The sequence below is a fragment of the Spea bombifrons genome, chromosome 3 (genome assembly GCF_027358695.1).
Source record: "Spea bombifrons isolate aSpeBom1 chromosome 3, aSpeBom1.2.pri, whole genome shotgun sequence".
NCBI lineage: Eukaryota > Metazoa > Chordata > Amphibia > Anura > Pelobatidae > Spea > Spea bombifrons.
Window position 1 is genome coordinate 79,295,637 of NC_071089.1, and position 20,754 is coordinate 79,316,390.

The 20,754-nt window shown below is 35.8% G+C and overlaps 1 protein-coding gene across 1 annotated transcript in view; it reads left to right on the forward strand.

Moving 5' to 3' along the window:
* The window catches only part of CSMD1 (CUB and Sushi multiple domains 1), a 645,996-nt gene that overhangs the window by 608,617 nt on the left and 16,625 nt on the right, over nt 1–20,754 (forward strand). Inside the window, exons 55-61 of the mRNA XM_053459630.1 lie at nt 3,544–3,732; nt 4,018–4,191; nt 4,422–4,604; nt 10,380–10,556; nt 11,409–11,588; nt 12,026–12,199; nt 13,932–14,105. Coding sequence (XP_053315605.1) covers nt 3,544–3,732; nt 4,018–4,191; nt 4,422–4,604; nt 10,380–10,556; nt 11,409–11,588; nt 12,026–12,199; nt 13,932–14,105 — 1,251 coding nt within the window. The remainder of the gene's footprint in view (nt 1–3,543; nt 3,733–4,017; nt 4,192–4,421; nt 4,605–10,379; nt 10,557–11,408; nt 11,589–12,025; nt 12,200–13,931; nt 14,106–20,754) is intronic.

Here is a 20,754-nt window from a genome sequence, read left to right on the forward strand (position 1 = left end):
AGTTTTACCAGTCAGTTCTATAGGTGTCACCAGTTTAGTCCAAGGTTTAAAAATATAAAAAGAGACCTCCAATTGTTTGTATATATCTTTGTGCCTTCATTTGATACCTCTGGATAATTAGCGGTGCAAATTCTACCTGAGGTCTATTTTTTTCTAGAAACACAGCAAGTGCACATAGCAATGTTTTTGGATTACTATGACAAGTTATGTGCTGCTGCTTTAATTTATGCTCCAAGTAAAGGAATAGCCCCATACTTGTGTTTTAGTTTTTGAGGGCTCAATTTCCCCTTTACTATTATTTTTTATTAGTTTTTAAAACGTTTGCTTTGATGGTAGAAAATTGTTTTGTTATTTTATATTTCTAGTGGGAGGAGTATAAAAAATTCTAGTCTTTCCATTTTTGTATTTTTCCCCTATGTTTTCCTTTTTTTATTATTTAGTAAATATTTATTTTAATTGAAATCCTGATCACTGCTGTAACCAGGTGGTACCCCTGATGATATTACTATGTTATATATATATATATATATATATATATATATATATATATATATTCATTTTTTCAGTTTCATAAAGTTTCATAAGTTTGACCAAGGTAATCCAATTTTTAAAAATCCAGGAACTTGTAATACAGTGCAGAACTTTTTGTCATTAAACTTTTACCCTGGATTCAAAGAATGTGAATACAGGATCATTTTTTTTTTAAATTGCTCACATGCCTTACTTATATTTGGTCATCTAGGGCTAAATAAGCCTTTTATTTTTGTAAAATCCAGCATCATTCATATATTGTTGAAGGATAATATTCATTTAAGTGCATTGTCTGTTGATGTTTTTATAAAGATTTAGAAATATAGTTCATGGTTTTTAAATGAAAACACTAGCCGGTTTCTGAATTGTATTTTACATTTAGGCTTAGCTGAGATTCTAGGGGACATAAGCAAATAATAACCAGATAGAAACCTCAATGCCTCAATCTGGGGATATCTGTTCATCTTAAATTCTACTGTCCAATTATGTCAGCATTGCGTAGAACAGGTATATAATTTATGCTTCCTGCTTAATACACTAAAATGATTTCTTAAATCTCTCATAAGATCATAGTTCAGGGGGAGACTACATTTTTCTCCCTGCTTAGTTTGTTGAGCAATAATAGTTCTTTGTTGTTTGCTGTATATGAAATTATTGACATTACATGAAGAAAAGGTATCGTGTCATCGTGCCTATGCATTTTGCAGTGTAACCAATATGTAAAAAATCATATATAAAGCTTTTTTGTAGACAAGAGAGATTGCCTAATTTATCCCTTTTGACTACATAGAGCCTAATCAAATTTGACTCATTTTGTGATCTATTAAAACATTTTGCAGCTAAGTTGGTGGGCTTTAAACTCTAAAAATAGTTTTATATACAAATATATTATTTCTGTCTTCCTTTATTATCTGTTCAGTATAGCTTAAGCAGACATTATGTAAAAGTATTGATTATTGTACCAGCACAATCACAACCAAAAATGGCAAAGTATGTTCCTAGGACCCTAGGGTCTGGATAATTGTTACGTTAAAATATATTATGTTACGTGCACTTTTGGTTTTTGTGCAGTATCCAATATATCAGGGGTAGTCTAACAGGGCTGGGTCATAGTGCAGCACATATTTGGAGGGTCCCCAGTCTGACAAATGTTCAGCCATCCTTAATAAATGCCCCAGCACCACAACCATCATGCTGCTATAAGACACTCACTTGTATTGATAATCCTTTGCCATACTGATGCAAACACACTTTGCCCTGCCAGCAACCTCAATCACACATAACTCTAAGCCTAACTAATATGCATGTTATTCTCAAATGGCACACGCTAAAATATACATATCTCAGCCACATACCACCTACCTACCAAGTTTTCTGGTAAGCCAGTCCTGCCCTGTGGTCAAAATATACCAGTAACATAGAGATGTCAGCTATAAACTCTATTAATATTTTCCATTCATACAGTATATTAATTTAAAATTTTTAAGGGCACAATATATCTTTACTCCCCAGGGTATTAGCACAGAACATATAGCATTATACACTCATGCCGTGTTCAGGGAAGCAACGAGCAAGAAAGGGCTGTGAATTCTGGCTATAGTATAGTAAGTAAAACATACAAAAATGAACACTTCAGGTTGTGGCTCCATTTTTAAATAAGAGAAGCAGTCCAGGGGGTAATTGGACCCATTGTCATCCCTCCCCTGTCCGTGCCTTTAAAATATTCTTGGCATTCACTCATTCTGACTAGGTGGGTGGTCTTATTGTGTAACTGCAGGTTGTAAGTTGCATGGTTGTCTACCTAGAAAAGAACAGTTAGTGAATAAGTCTCCAAAAAGAGCAGATGTGTTTATAATTTTCTTGTTGTTGAGATAATTATGTCTTTTGTAAAAATCATGTGATGTCCATTCATGTGTCCTGGCAAATTGGCATCACCACACAGTACAGTGTTAAGTAAGGACCCCTATCAGATTCCGTATACATAAATAAGTATAATGTTTTTGAGGCAGAAAAATCTGTCTTTTAGAAAATATTTTTCAGATAGGGTTTTTGAGCTACTTGTATGCTGCCAATCTATATTTATATATCCTAAGGGCTTTGAATCTACTTAGATGAAAGTTCCAAAGTCATCAGGACAAACTTAGGCATCATTCTGACTTTTTCGAGAGACCAAACTGAGAATGCCAGAACTCATTTCCTATGTATTTCTTGACAGCTGTCATTGAGAGAAAGCAATCTGCTTCTGCTCTATCACCTGGATTTACAATAGAGTCCCTGGGGTAAATGATAATCAAGGAATCTGATGGCACAGATGTGCATGCCAACCAACCTCATTCTTTTATAAAATATGTCTTATTGAATCTTACTAAAGTATACTTGTTTAATTTACGTTGTTAAGAAAGAACAATATAAATAGCATTTGGAAGCACTAACTTATCTAATATAGTCTGGAGGTCATGTTGTTATTTTATGATTTTTTTGTCCTATGCATTTAATATTGATGATATGTTTTTCAATCAGTTTTGCAAACCACTTTTGTTATGTGTTTTTAATTTGAAATATAGTTTATAGAGAAGCAAAAGCTGATGTGGTATTAGTCAGTTTTATAGTACGTATAACAATATATTAGAAATAGAATATTCAATGTAGCCCTTTCTTTTCGCTTAATATAGTATAGGTTATAATACTCCTAGAAATATCTGACACTATGTATAGGCAAGTTTCAGAACGTAAAAGTTTTAGCTGCATCCGGGAAGACACATCAAGGGATACATCTGTATGAAAAATGTTGCAGAAAAGATGTTACAGTTGACAGATCTTTGACACCATCTTTCTAAATAAATTCTTTATCCAGTGCCAACTAAAGTGTTTAACCACTGTCTTAAGTTTCAAATTACTTTGCTCTGAAAGGTGATACTTACTGTTCTGTTTGAAAGTGTATCCTATGATTTGATAAAATGTATTGTTTCCCCATTTACTTATTTAATGATATATTTTATTTTTTCCCCCCAGTGGTAAACTGTACAGATCCAGGGTTTGTGGAAAATGCTATCCGCCATGGACAACAGAATTATCCTGAAAACTTTAAATATGGCATCAGCGTGACTTATCACTGCAAAAAAGGCTACTACCTTTTGGGGTCATCTGCTTTAAATTGTAAGGCAAATGGATTGTGGGACAGGTCGTTACCAAAGTGCTTACGTAAGTCGTCAACATATGGTGATTATTTTAAATCACAAATACATTTAAAAACCAAAACGACATCATACTCTAATAAATCTTTTCAATGAATGCCAATAGGGCTATGTATAAAAAGTATACTGTTTAAATGTCATCTTATCACATGCCCTGTTTGTTCAACCATTCAGTTGGTTTCTAATGTGTCAAAATTCTTTAATCATGGTTACTTTCATACACTGTATATTATTTATAATATGATATCATGTGTTATAAGCCCTGCTCAATTGCTTGGTATGTTTTTTTTAGCTGTATCATGTGGCCATCCTGGGGTTCCTGCTAATGCCCTACTAAGTGGAGATAAATTTACATTTGGAACGAAAGTTTATTATACATGTACAGGAATGCATACTCTCATAGGAAATGCAACAAGAGTGTGCCAAGAAGATGGTCAATGGAGTGGAACACTCCCTCACTGCTCAGGTACAGTATATGGATTCATGTGAAAACGCACATCATAATGCCTTATACAGTCTATATTATATTAATTTATATTATATATATGTGCTATATTCTAATTTATGGAATTCTTATGGAACATTCAGCGTTTAGATGATGGAATAATAACATGTCCACTGAAAAAAGGGTATCATTTTAAATTTATTCCTAAAAAATCATTCCCAAAAAAATAATTTTTGTTTTTAATTTATTAGGAATTAGCCCAGGAATTTGTGGTGACCCAGGAATACCAGCTCATGGTTCCCGCTTAGGAAATGATTTCAAGCTGAAAAGCTTGCTTCGGTTTACTTGTGAAATAGGATACACATTGAAAGGGTCTGTTGAAAGAACATGTTTATCAAATGGATCCTGGTCTGGGATACAACCATCATGCGAGGGTAAGCAGTTAAGTGTTGTACAATACAATGATGCCTTAAGCAGAATACTATTAACTAGATGACATTGGTAGGCTACACATCAAGATGTTTTCTGGTGAAATAGCATGGAATAATGATGCATACGCCATCAACACTAAAAAAGGACATTAGGTCTTCATTTCTAGTTATATTCGTTAATATCAATAGCGATAAGTAGTGGGAATTAAAGTATATTGTTTGCTGAAACCTAACTTTTTAAATGAAATATTGCTATATATATTGCAGTCACATGTCAATATGAAAATATTGCATAGATCTCACACTGTCTCACTTATCCTAACAAGGCATACAATTATAATATGTAGGCAAGTGCAGAAATAGTCTAACAGCACTGACAATTGGCTTAACATACATCATGACTGACAGATTGATTTAATTATTATAAACGACGCCTGGAGCTCCCTCAAAATTTGGAATACTGTGCTAATTATGTGAACATGTAGAAAATGTTTTTTGTTTTTTTTTCCAACCATTTTTATTGAGACTCATTTAATGTTTAGTAACCTTGTTATTAATAATGCAGCAGTAGTTTAGTCTTCAAGTTGTAGTTAGTGTCTCAATCAAATACTAAAAACTGGTCTGATGAAGGAGGTAAAAGGGGGACACAATTCCTACTAAAATAAATATACTTGCACACACATTTGAATCTTGAAACGTGTAAAATATATTCCCAGTGTATATTTTTCATTTAGTCCTCTTTCGCTCTGATCTCTCAGTCTCCTTTCCTCTTTTTTTTCACATTCCAGAATAAGTGATATTTTATTGTCTCTGTGGGAATAAAGTTCAAGTTAGGTATGATTTAATTAATGTAGCAATATTTCCCAGTGTTATTCTTAATGGGCCATAGAGAATAAGATGAATATTAACTAAGATGTGCTGAACTCATTTGCATGTCATTTGGAATAATGACCTCTAAAAATAATTCTCAGTTTTCAGGGAATACAAAAGATAAGTGAGGATCCATGTAATTTTATCGAGGATAAAATAAAATAATTGGGCTGTTTTTAGCAAACTAAATAGCGACGTAAAGACATTTTCTTAGTCTGAAATCTGTGGGAAGGCTGAAATGGGTGTAAGAATGAACGTAAAATGGTGCCATATCTGCTATTACATCTATTTAACTTACCACAATGTCTGGAAACTAGTTTGGTATACACAGTGTCATATGTATCATTAAATATACTTACCTGTGAATATTATTGTGCATTGTAATATAAGAGAATGCATATACTGAAGCAATAATCTACACATTAGATGTGTATAAAGATAGGTAATATACTTGCACTAAGGAATTAAGTACCATCTTTCGAAATGTTGTAAGAATCGGCGGTGGGGAAACAGCTCGAGACTGCACTAGCCTCTTCTCGGAATGCACTGCTCTGTGCTGATCACTCTGCGAGATTTAAAGATTTAAAGATTAAGGAATGATGGTGATGTGAACAAGGTTATTTAGCCATGTTTTGACCTTGTTGAAAATACACAGCTGTGAGTAAGTGGAGACACTTACAGAAAATATGCAATTATCCAGGTAAGAAAGCAAGAATGGGCTTTGGAATTTGAGACAACATATAAAAGATAAGAAATGTTGTAGAAAAATAGAGTAGAAAAATACAAAAAAACATCTATGATAGAGAAACAAAGAAAAGTACGAAACCTAACCTCTAAACATTGCACCTTTTGAATTTGTTGGTGGCAGATGTGTAAAGATAATAGAGACATGTGTGAAAGTCCCCAAGGGGAATATAACAGGAGGCATAAAGTATTCTTTCCTTAATCATTCATTGTTGTCAACATTTTTTTAAATGTGTATTAAGGTTTAATTTCGTATGGTTGCTCAATTTTGTCTACTGCTCTGAATTATCCAATTAACCTACCATATTTTTAAACAAGTACTTGATTGGATTGTTTCCTCCTATAAAGTACTTATCAATTGTCTGGCGTTTAAGTAAATAAATACTAAGTAAAACAATAATTACACAGAACGGTTGTCTTAAATTATAATTTTATTAAATAATAACATTATTAAAATAAAATATTTAAGGATTGGTTTCATTTTCTAAGGATTACGGCTAACTATGCATTGTGGTGCGTAGAAGTAAATGTAAAAGTGTCTATTATTGAAGTCTTTCCGCAATAAATAATTTGTTTAAGTTAACCTTAGTGATCAGTGTATTTTACTTTCTTGTTGTCATATGATGTATTTATATTCATCTGGTTGCTTATATACATCAGCACTGAGTGCCAACATAGGCAAAGGTACTGCATAGATGAAATGGATGTCATGCTCTTAGTACATTCAACTTGTGACTCATTCCCAGCATTTAGTTCTTTCAACTGGAGAGCAATAAATATAAACAGTTTTTCCTCAAATAAACAGTTCTTATAATTATATTATATATTTACTTTTCATACATGTTGGAATCCATTTTGTATGGACAGAAATGCATTTCACTGAATGCATATTGCAGCATGAATTACTTGGTTAACGGAGTCAGGATATTAGTATTATTGTGGAAGGTCAGTAGGAACTAGTGACTGCAGTGGATCAGCTTATGGTTAGAATAGGTAAGAATAACATAAGCTCCTCGTTGCCTTTATAAATCTATCAAAAATAATGACATAATAATGAATAGCAAGTCTCCCATAAAGTGCCATGGGAATAATAAGATACAAAAAACAGAGATATTGGCCCAGATTCATTATCTCAGATGAGATGATTCAGTGTTCCTTTCTTTGTTATTATAAGTCTACATAAATTTGGTCATGGTATGTAGTGTGATAACTCTAGACAAAGACTATAGTTCCTTCTCAGATCTCAGTGTCAAATAAAAAATGAGATAAAAACAAAGCTAAATGTTATCTCAGTTAAAAAACCTAGGCCGATATATCTTAATTTTTCTTTAATTTCTGTCCGTTCCAATCTATGCAGTGATCACTATTCATTTAGTTTTTATAGATGTATCACTTGCTTTGAATCCAGCCAATTGTAATGAACACGGAGCTTCTTTGTTTTCTCTGTTGACCAAGAGCCTTTTATACAAAATATGTAATATTTTGTTTATGCACGAGCAAATATAATGAGGATTAAAATGCATGGTTTGAGTTTAAAACGTGGACAAGGCAAAAAAAATAATAACTGAAATCTTGTTTCACCAGAAAAACCTTTGCATTGTCTGTCACCCTATGCTTCTATGCATTGCTGATATTATTAGCTCGTTTTTATTTAATTAATTGAAAATCTGAAATGTAAAACCTGCTTTACAATGATTACTGTTCTTGTACATTCCGATCAAAATCACAAGTAAAGCAGATATGTGTATGTTATCGCAAGAATAAAATACGTCTGCGTACTTCCACCCTAGTGCAATAATTAGGACTTTGTTATCAGTTGTTACACATTGATCTATGAAAGATATGTTATTAGAGATAAAGCTCTCTTCTTCACTAATTATATTATGCAGTGTTCTAATGAGATCCCTAGCTAGTCACAGTTAGATCTAATTTGCTGAGCCAGTATATCAGACTGCTTAAATTATAGATAACCTTTAAGGAAAGGCAGTGGCATTTATTCAATATCTTATTAGGAAGAAGTAATACAGATATTACACATTGACAGTTATATAGATATTATTATGTAAAGCTAAATTCATTTTTTTATGCTCTGGGTTCTGTTTATTTACTTGGGCCATGCTGATTTTTATTTTATTAGGCATGTTATTTCTTCTGCCTGAGCAGCTCCAAACTCTAACTTTATCAGGAAAATCAACATAGAAACATAGAATTTGACAGCAGATAACAAAACATTCAGCCCATCTAGTCTGCCTATTTTTCCTGATGTAAAAACCTCACACCTTAATCAGTCCTTGATCTTGTCTTCTATTCAGAAAAAACTTTCCACCCTGCAAAATTCATGTTTAAATTCCTTTTATCTACCACCCTCTCTCCACATTGTCCAACTATATATGACACACAAAGAGGGTACTAAAAGGCCTCCTAGAAGCTCTGTGTTTAAAAGTACTAATTAAATAATACAATTCTAGTTACGCTTTCTTTTCTGACCATGCAGGAGTACTGTGTTGCTGTTATCAGTAGCCATCATCCTGCTGCCAATTTAAACCAATTCATTCTTATTTTAGTATAAATCAATTTCCAGACTTTTGGAATCAGAGATGGTTTGTTTACCAAATGCATTTTTCTAATGATAGAACAGTATGTGGATTATTGTTGGCCTCAAAGTGTTTGTTGTATGCATTTACAGGACTTTTGCTACCCCAACAGTTGCCTTATCTAATCAGGATCTGTTAATCGGTAACTGTTATTCTGCTAGTTGGTTTGTCACTATGATGGCCTGACACAAAATGCTAACCTGGCCATTTCAAAAGGGCACTTTTAAATTGTACATGCTGAAGGCCAGTCTAGTAATTGATGCAATGTGTACAATCCATACATTCTATTCAATGTGTCTGAAGGATATGAGATTAACCTACTGCTGGGCAACATTTCCCAGACTGACTTGCAATGTGGAGAATTCATTGTTGGCAGGTTCATGTACATGATCCTGTTATCTTCATCTGAAAAAAAACAAAACACAAGCTAGGGTCTGTAGCAACATTGAGTACCAGTAGTGTGAGTGAGGTACTAAAACAGTAATCAAATGCTAAAATGTATCCGGTTCTCCGGGTAAAGACCCGAATCCTCCGGGTCACGGGAGCACGCCCCGCTCCCCGCCCATTTTCCCTTTAAATGGGGGTGTTTCCCTCTGACGTTAGTGGGCAGTCCTGGCCGCGTATCGCAAGGGAAGTCTCCGGGTAGCTGGAGCCCAGAAGTTCCCAGGTATGATTATGAGTCAATCACTAGAAATCCAAAAGAGGAACAAATGTAAGGTCACTTGGAGTATGAGCTGAAACACACTGCATTCTCCATTGTCTTGATTGGATCACGTACAAGTAAGCTACCCCCCTCCTGGCACCAAAAGAATATTTTGATGGCCCTCACCCCTCTGCCTGGGGGACTTACAGGCAAGGGAGCATAGCTATATTTTTTATTTTCATTTAGTTTAACAGTCTCTACCCCCTCCATCCCATAGGGAAAAGATGAGAGAGGCGGAGAGGCACGAGATGAGGTTTATTCCTCTTTAATGGGTATTCTTAAAGAGATTCAACCCCCCTCACCCCGAGCATAAATGGCATGGTAGGTGTGGCAGAACCATGATGGGGTTCATACCTCTCATATTTTTCAGGAATTAACTACATCCCTATGAACAAGGTTTAAGGGTGAGGTGTTTATTCCTTAAATTTATACAATCCCACTGTTTGGGTGGAGGATTAGTTTTTTTTTAAAGAATTTAATAGTTTACTGCACAGCAGATGTTACAAGTCCACATACTAAATCAACTGATCACTAGACTTATTTTTTAATTGGCCCAGTTGTTCCTTTTCAGAATAAAATTAGCTTCAGATAGCCTCTAAAGTTTTAATATTTTCATTTATCAGACTAAAAAACTAAAAACTTCTGCAAAAATATATTATGGAAATGTAACAACTAGCAAAACTCATCACACCAAAGAATGGATATTATTAGATATGCCTGAAGTCGAGAGAGTCTGTTAATCTACTATAGTAATTATGAATCGACGGCAAGCCGTTTTAGCTTTTTTTTTTAAACTGATGTACTTTAAATAATCCCACTTGTCACGACTATATGTGTGTGTTGATTTTAGTTTAATCTTTTTGACAGCGGTATCCTGTGGAAATCCTGGAACCCCAGCCAATGGCATGATAATTTACAGCGACGGAATACTTTTCTCCAGTTCTGTCGTCTATGCCTGTTGGGAAGGTTACAAGACATCAGGGTTAACTACTCGACATTGCACTGCCAATGGAACCTGGACAGGCAATGCTCCAGATTGCTCAGGTCAATAACCAACACATTGTCACAACCTATTACAAAAGTGACAACTGGTATTGTATTCAGACAGGGGACTACTATTGATTTCTGCTTTTTGTCTTATTTTTGCTTTTCTTCCTTCTTTCACACCCATTGAATTTTTTTTGCATTCATTTGTGTTTGATGGAAACAGATTTTTTTGTATCCTCTTTTCAGAACAAACGCATGCACGTAGAAAACATATTTCATTATGTGCTTGAATTGCATGTAATAGGATATTTGGACATGCAATGAAGACACAATGAACCATGACATACAATTAAAAGTGAGACTAGGCTTGAGTGAATCCAGGAAAAGATAGGAACATGTTTTTCTTCTTTAACCACAGTCAATTAGGAATAAGTGTGTGTAGGTTCAGGAAAAGGCAAATATTCACTATTTTGGAGAAGCCAACATTTACAGATTGACATTTACCTACATACAACAATGTAATAATTCTGAATACTGAATTTGCAACAGTTAAGGATCATGGTTTAGAAGTAAAGTCATACAAATACTACATTTAAATAAATATTATTAGTGATATTTTGCATGAGCCTATTGTTCTGGGTAACTTTGGCACATTGGGTTTTAATATTATTATTAAATTTGTAGAGTACCAGCAGATGAGTGATTCAATATTGGTTGCATCAAGTTGATGTTTATCAGAGGTGACGGATACTAGCATTATATAGTTTATGTAGCATTAGTTAAATAATAGTGTACACCTTTGTACTTTATTATAGGAGTTCTTTTATCATTTTGACATTGTACATTGTGTAAATCCAAAGTTTGTTGTTTCATTCATCCATTCATTAATTGTTTGTTTTCTTTTATTAGTGATTAACTGTGAAGATCCAGGCCCAATTGCAAACGGTATTCAGTTTGGAAATGATTTTACTTTCAACAAGACTGTGACATATCACTGCAACCCAGGGTTTGTGAGAGATCCTCCCATGCAACCTCCTATGTTATGCACCAAAGATGGTACATGGAACCAAACTAAGCCCACATGTAAAGGTATACAAGTGCCCTAGTCTACAATTTTGTAATATGTTGTAATGTAAATTCATGACTTCTAAAACACAACGCTTCTCCACATTCCCTCGCATTAATCTACTTATACGGCATTATGCGTGTGCTTTGTTAAATTAGAAAGCACCAACGTAATTAAATGGAACATGATGGATTTTTTAATCCCTGTCCATTAGAGTTTACAGTATGACTAGTGGCAGGGAGTGGGCAGATACAATGAGGAGGAAGAGGTAGGTGCAACTTACAAAACACACATTTATATTTGGATCAAGTGCATCTTCTAATCTAATAAAACCTTAAATATAAAATGTATATTTGTGGGTTTAAATCTACTTGCATTTGAATAAATGAAGCAGTGATAGTAAATCATTTCATCATGAAATAGCTTTTTCTGTTTTTTTTTTTTTCCTTTCTTCTTTTAGCTATAAACTGTGGTCAACCTCCTCAAGTGTTGCATGGAAAACTGGAAGGATCAGACTATAGTTGGGGGTCCAGTGTTAGTTATACATGTGTAGACGGATATCAGCTTTCAAGCCCTACTGTTCTTACCTGTGAAGGAAGAGGAATATGGAGGGGAGAAATTCCTCATTGCCTACGTAAGTCTCATTTTTTTGTTTTTGAAGACATGACCCTTTTGTTTGAATCAAAAGCTTCAACAACGTGTAGCTAGTGTACTTGGATTATCTTTGTGCTCAAAAGTTGTCATACCTTGGCAGAAATTGTGAAATGTTGGCATTGATTTTGAAAATCTGTAAAGAAACCCTGTCTTTTATTTAAGGCTATTGATCATATGAACCCATTTATTATCACATAGTTGTCTGGCTCCTTTTTTAATCATAATGATAACAGATATCACCCAAATAGCCTTGATCAAAGGTTTACATAACCTTGAATGCTTGGCCTTCAAGGTGACACACATAGGCTAAAATGGCAATACAAGGTTAATTTTCCTTTTTAAATTGCAATTAGTGTCTGTGTATAAATACTCATTGAGTTTGTTAGCTCTCACATGGATGCAATGAGTAGGCCAGATACTGAGCCATGGGGAGCAGAAAAGAACTGTCAAAAGACCTGCGTAACAAGGTAATGGAGCTTTATAAAGATGGAAAAGAATATAACAAATATCAAAAGCCTTGAAAATGCCAGATAGTATTGTTCAATCATTTATTAAGAAGTGAAAATTTGGGGGGAGTTCTTGATACCAAGCCAAGGTCAGGTAGACCAAGAAAGATTTCAGCCACAATGGCCAGAAGAATTGTTCGGGATACAAATAAAACCCCACAGGAGAAATACAGGATGCTCTGGAAAAAGATGGTGTGGTTGTTTCAAGGAGCACAATACAAAATATGTTTGAACCAAAATGACCTGCATGGTCGCGTTGCCAGAAAGAAGCCTTTACTGTGCCAATGACACAAAAAACACCTGTTACAATATGCCCGACAACACCTTGACACACTTCACAGCTTCCGGCACACTGTAATTTGGAGTGATGAGACCAAAATAGAGCTTTATGGTCACAACTATAAGCGCTATGTTTGGAGAGGGGTCAACGAGGCCTATAGCGAAAAGAATACCATCCCCATTGTGAAAATTGATGGCAAGATGAATGCAACATATTATCAGAAACTACTGGCAGACAATTTGCATTCTTCCGCACGAAAACTGCCCTTGGGACGCTCTTGGACTTTCCAGCAGGACAATGATATTAAGCATGAGGCCAAGTTGAACCTCCAGTGGTTACAACAGAAAAAGGTGAAGGCTCTGGAGTGGCCATCACAGACCTTAATATCATCGAGCCACTCTGGGGAGATCTCAAATGTGCGGTTCATGCAAGACGACCAAAGACTTTGCATGACCTGGATGCATTTTGCCATGATAAAGCTATACCACCTGCAAGATTTTGGAGCCTCATTGACAACTATTACAAAAACTGCCCGCTGTAATTGATGCTAAAGAGGGCAATACACAGTATTAAGAACTAAGGGTATGCAGACTTTAAAACATGGGTCATTTATTTTTTTCTTTGTTGCCATGTTTTATGATTGTGACGTTCTGTTATAAACTACAGAATATGAATCCCATACGGAATAAAAGAAATGTGTTTTGCCTGCTCATGTTTTCTTTAAAAATGGTACATATTTTACCAATTCTCCAAGGATATGCAAACTTTTGATCACAACTGTATATGCCTGATTGCTGAGGCCTACTGTCTTTTCATGTAAAAGCATGAGAATGTAATCTTGGGCAGATAGTGGTGGAATCGGTTTTCAAAAGTGTTTGCCACAGTTTACCTATCCTTGTTTTAACTGTTTTTTTTCTTTCTATCAGCTGTCTTTTGTGGTGACCCTGGGACCCCATTTGAGGGTCGTATTAATGGAAAAAGCTTTACATACAAATCAGAAGTTTCATTTCAGTGTGGACCATCTTTCATTTTGGTTGGCTCCTCAAGGAGAGTTTGTCAATCTGATGGTATCTGGAGTGGAATTCAACCTGTGTGTATAGGTATGTACAGTTACCATAAAAGCTATTTTCGACATGATGTAATTCTTAAAAATTAAACGACTTATTTAACACTATACACAGGTTGTATTCATTCTTAAGGCCTTTATGATATTCAGTCATTGTCACACTGGGAAGAGCTTCAAGTGATATTATTATGATAATTATTATATTATTATGATTATTATCATAATGATAGGACCTTCAGTGCATGCCTGGCCCAGCGGGATGCTGACAAGGGGCTGCTGCATATTGTTGTGTGCAGGGAAGAGATGGTCTCCTGGATAGTGAATGGCTGCATAATTCAGTTCTCCTCCCGTGTCCCTAGAAAAAACAGCCAGTAATCTTTTAGCTACAATAGGGCGAAGGACTCCCAGACACTAGGGAGCGGAAACCCATTGAGCACTGCAACACCGCAAGTGGCAGAAGATCTAGACTTGCGATCCAACATGGTGGATTATTTCGCCTTAGCATCTAATACGGAGGAGGCAGGCCTTTCATTTTTCACCCGGACCAGCATTGCAGCTTGAACTGCCTTCCATCCTGACCTCAATGTTTTAATCCCTGCCCTCGAAAGATGATTTCAGCAATTTAGTTGCAGACTTGAAACAAGTGATCCATACCCAAATGGCATAATGTTGCCAGCGTAAAAGCCTTATAAACTCTGCCAGTACATTAACAGTACATTGACAGCAAATACTTTCCACACGTTGTGGCAGGTTGGCAAGGTGGATGAGTTTCAACAAGTTAATAGTGTTGTCCCTAGCCTCCCTGGTGTTGCCCCTAGCCTTCCCTGAACCTAGGGGACACCTTGTAACCGTTTGCAGCTGACTAGCCTATGTCTAATGACTTCACGCAATGCATAGAGATCTAATGTCTATTCTGAAATAATTTATATGTTCAACAAGGTATGCTGTTACATATGTATAACTCCTCGTTTCTGTACCCTTATGAAATTGTTGTAGCGATATGTATAAGAATGTTTATTTACTATTCATTCCTGCACATGTATAACACTGTATGCACTATTGTTACACATGTACCACCATTCCCATTATACTCTTGTAAAGATGTTATGACAGCTGAAAACTGTTTATTCAGAGTATATTTCATTTACAGGATAGGGTGTAGTCCCTCCTCTTTTTTTTTCTTTTCCCCCTCCTCAGTTACACTATTACCTCTTCTGTAACTGTGACTTGTGATAACCTTTAATGAATTCCTAATGACATTAGAAAGAGAAAGAATAAAGCGATTGAGAGAGAAAGAGGAGAGAGAATGAATGAGGAAACAAAGGAGAGAGCGAGAAAGAGAGAGCGAGAAGGAAGAAAGATAGGACGAGAGGGAAAAGTCATTTTGATGATGGAGTATTATGCTTAATAAGTTACAAGCATTTTGTGACTTAAATATAGTAATATAAATATAATCTATTGTTTTTTTTTAAGAAATACCAATATGGAAGTTGATACCTAGAGTCTGTGTGTGTATGCGTGGTATGCTATATCCTGAATTATTGTTACTTGAATATGTTCTTTTATGTATATTGTGTACTTCACAATAGGCTTATGATATATTAAAGAAATGTGCTATGACTTTAACAAAGTGCAGTGTGAATTATCATAATAGGACTCTTTCACCAGCACATAAAGCGCTGGATGCTTCTGCATTTTAAAGTAGGATTTACTCTAGACTGGGAACCAAGGTACATAACCCTTTGTCTTCTTCAGGGAATAACAATCTCTAGGAGACAAAGTTTAAAAATTCTACCTGCAGGCAACCAGCAGGGCTCCTGTGGACAGAAGGCATATGGTTTATGTAGAGTTAGAATTACAGAATTGATTTTCATGATTTCTCCTCATTATTATATGATCTTTGCATTCATTTGTATTTCTGTGCTTTGCACTATGGCACACAGACAGACAAAACAAAGACAGTATTCTACGATTTGTTATGTTTTTTTTTATGGTTATACAATATGTAAATGACACTTAAAACAATGTGGAGACAATAAACTGTTTATTTTAAATCAAGAGAAATGCAAAGTAATTGTTTGGTATTGCATCTGGTATGATTTCAAGTGTGTCAGTAAACTTGTCAATATGTCCACAGAAGAAGATATTTCTTCTTTTTAGAAACATGAACTGGCAGTTACAGAAGGGACCATTACTGAGGTTAATGATAATAAAATTAAAAATGTCAAGACAGCTGGGACCTGTTTTTATAAAAAAAAAAAATTACCATTGGTGAGGTAAATGATGCATTGCTGAAATAGCTGATTTTGTTTCAGTGCTGTTCCTCCTAGATGTTTTTTTCCCAACTTTCCAAAATACTTATAATAATAAAATTATTATGTACTAACTACTCTTGTATGCTTGTAAACGCATTGCTGATCTAAAATAATGTACACATTTCTTTAGTTTCTTACTATTTCCTGCTCTGTTCTATTTACCTGCCTGATTTCTGACATCAGATAAGGAACATTTGCTTGATATATTATGAGGAAACCTTGGTAAAGCATCTTTATTACATAGTTTGCCTTGGAAGAGTTAAGTCATTTATTTTGTAGGAACTGTTTCACTGTATTAATATTCACAAGAAAGTATGATTCAAGGAATTGTGAATTCATCTGAAATACCATGAAACTAGAATGATAGAAGTTTTTTAGGAACAGGTTGTTGCTGGCTTGAGAAAGGTTGTTTGATCATGCATCCACATTACTCTGGTCTGTTAATAATTATGCTGTGCCTCTGTGTTTGCGCACAGAAGAAATCTGGGTGATTTATTTGAATTATAATATTTACATTTTGTTCTAGAGATGTACAATGTAATAGTTATAAGAAGAAAGCAATTGATATTATTTTGTGTATGTTCAGCACTATTATTTTTGTCCGTGTGGAAATACCTACCTTGTGCTTAAAAATTACACTTTAGAAGTGGGTTACCCGATTTAGATGCACTTACATCTTAAAAGTGCTTAAAACTTATATAAAATAATAAGCCCTCAAAAATATATATGTTAATGCTCTCACAAATTATAACTTATTATTTACATGCTATGGCTTCGGCCTGTAATGTAACTTTATCTGTCTCTCTTACTTCCCATTCGGGTGTCTGGCAGAGTTCATACATACCGGTATATGTGAAGTTGCTGTTTGTGGTATGTCACTCAAGTAGACTGGGACATGATTTACAGCGTATTTCTGTAATTTAAAAAATGTATAAAGAAACAAAGGTTACCATGTATTCTTAAATTCCATCACTATATTAAGTGTTCCTGTGGGAATTACATGAGAAGCTTCATAATTGTGTCCTCCAAGTGGAATAAAGACACTTGCGAAAACATACAGAAACTACCATGATGAAAATTGTGTTTACTGAAAAGTCACATCTTTTGTGTTGTCAGAAGCAGTGAAGTGACATAACTGTCTATGCACATGACACAAATAGCGGTGAAAGCATAATGGGTTCTACAGGCATTTCCTTAGATCAGGGGGAAAAGATTAGGGGAAAAAGTTTTCCTCTAGCTATACCTGTGTTTCATCCCTCACCTAAATCTACTGTATACACCCTAGGCTCCCATACCCATTGAGCTAAACTGAGCCAAGCTTTCGTCTAGCTCAAACCAACATCAGCGGGCCCAGCTATAGTTGGGCTTAAGTTGAGGTTTACCAATAGAATGGATTTGATGAAATGTGCCGATACAGTCAGTCAACCACATCCATGGTGTTGTGGCAAGATTTTTTGAGGTGCAGAATGCATTAAGCTTCTCACAGTTGCAATATCTTGGATAATAATTTGCTATGATGGTTCCTCTGATAATATCAGGTCCACCAACAGCTGAGTAACTTATTTTTCAAGGCACTGTTTTCCCACAAGTGTCATTAATTTATTATAGTTATGTTTCCTGTAATCAGCATGTAACTAATCCCTACATTTAATGCAATGCTAAGCAATATGTTAATTATTACCCTAAAGATCTGTTGAGATTCATACCTCTAACAAAACATTATAAGAATACATTATTAATTACATTAAAACAGGTTATTTTCCATCAAAATATAGATGCTGTGAGTGTGGGTAGGGATGTAGTTGTGAACTTTCTGCATTTTCCCTAGAGGCCCTAGATATCAGAGCTGACTAAGCGTGGCGTTTGGCCATCACACATTCTGTAATGTAACATAAGTTGACCCCACTCCATTGAACAGAAAAGTTCTCTTTACCATGGACTTCCCCCTTCTGGCTTTGTTTTTGGGTCAAGCATTCTGATAATTCAGAGGTATAATTATGCTGAAAAGAGGATTCTGGTGTAAAGTTTGAAAATTGGACCCATTACCATAGTAACCAACTGAATAGTCCAATCAGAAGTTGATAAGACTATGTTTGAAACGTCAAACTAAGATTACTTTTTACACATAACCCCATGTTTCTGTGCCTGCCCTGTAGTGAGGGATGACTGTAGAATCCTATTTTTTCAATACATAATATAAGAGAAATTTATATAGTCAGATTAGCCCAACAGAAAATGAAGTCTTTAAGTTGATACATTTAATTGGACCGACCCAAAAAAAAATCAAGTTGTGTTTTTGTACAAAATCAAAACCTTGGTAGAAAGGAGTTGATATTTTTGGCTTCACTTACTAAAAATCTAAGCTTTTTTATATGCAGTTATTTCGAACAGTTTTGACAGAGATTTCCAGTTGGTTTGACTGTATAAATGTATTGTTTTCTTGTTTAATCCATAATGTAAGTAAGCTGTCTCCAATGCTGTGGCACATATGGTTGCTGTACAAAGCCATCTATTCTGTTTTAAGCATGTGAATGGCACGGCGTACAGAGCATTGTCTTTGTGCTTTATAATACTTTGGTTGAATTGCTAAAGTAAATAGATAGCCAGTGACAAGTAACAGATGCATGCACTGCAAAGGCTCACAACCTCTTAATATTAGTGACATTGCCCACAGTATCTTTAGTTTCATTTGAATCTTTAAAACATTTTATTTCTTAAATAGCTTAAGTCCTGTCATTAAAGTGGTATGCCTATGTCTTTTTCTCTTTCTCCCTCTCTAACCCCTTTCCTCTGTTACTTCTCTCTTTTTATGTGTAGACATATTATATATGTTTGTATATGTTTTATCTTTCTCCTTTACTCTCTCTCCCATATATATATAGATATATAGATCTAGACATATATATATATATATATATATATATATATATATATATATATATATATACATTTATGGGGTCAAGCCCTGATGTTGCAAAAAGGCCTGGCTCGCAATCTCTGTTTCAGTTTATCCCAAAGGTGTTCGATGGGGTTAAGGTCACGGTTCTTTCCATGCCAGTCAAGTTCTTCCATACCAAACTGATCCAACAAGTCTTGGTATGTGCCCTTCAGCATCCGAAGACAATTTGGACAATGGTATGCTTTCCACTTTGTGGGAACAGTTTGGGGAAGACCCTATTCTGTTCCAGTATAACTGCCTCAGTGCACAAAGCATAAAGACATGGTTGGATGAGTTTGGTTCCTCTTCCTGCACTGGCAACACTGCAACCACCACCATTATAATCATTACAACTACAATTATGGAAAAAAGAACAAAAAACTCTAATACCACTGCTACCTCGTATGGCGCGCAACTTGTTGTGGGAGCATTTTGAGACTATGAGAGATGGGTGCAGTGCAAGTTGTGTCATAAGGTAGTGAGCAGGGGTAAGGTGAACGAACATTTCACGAATTCTGGGATGAATCAACACCTACGTACGTAACACAGTGCAGCTTTTCTACTGGGGGAAATTCACAGCAGCCACCACCAGGAGCAGCAGCTGCCATAGCAAAGGGCATGGTGAGTCCTTAGCCTTCTTGAGGAGTGTGACTGATTCCTAGAGACAGGTAGGGCACACACATCCACTGCACCAGCCTACCCTAGAACACTTTGGGGCTTTCAAAGCAGCAGTCAAATAAGGTGACAAGTCTGCTTGGTGAGGTTGTAGCTGTTAGATGTGCTTCCTTCTCCATAATTGAGGGGGAGACCTTCAGGCAGCTGCTAGAGGCTCTCGCTCCCCACTACCACCTCCCCTGTCGCACCATTTTCAGCAGGAATGTAGTAGACGGCACACTGGTGGCTGCCAAATATTTGGAGGACAAGGACCGGACCACTGTAGCCAGCGTAGGAAAAGGCACGCCGGGTGAAAGGAGGAGTGGAACTGGAGCTTAAGAGCAGCAGGGTTACAGATCCTTCCTACTTCATGCTGATGTTATGGACGAGTAGCAAACATGAGCTCACATTTTAGCAGCTATGAAGATGTTGGTGCAGTGGATTGGACCACAGGCAGGCACCGCAGTAGAAAAGGGAGTGTTGGTTACTGATGGGGCAGCAAATATGGCTTGTTAGAGATGGATACTTTACTTGTTAGAGATGGATACTCTAAGCAGTTACTTTATTGGATACTTTATTGGTTTGCGTAGGGCGGTACATATACCACACCTGGAGGTAAGGACAGCTATTCCAACTGACAGGCAGTGTAGGCTTTTGAATCTGATTGAAAAGTGCTGTAAGATTGCTGGGCACTTTCAACACATCATTAAGGCAGCAAGCAACCGAGGGAGGAGCAGAAGAAGACAGCCCTACCACACTACCGACATCAGGATGTA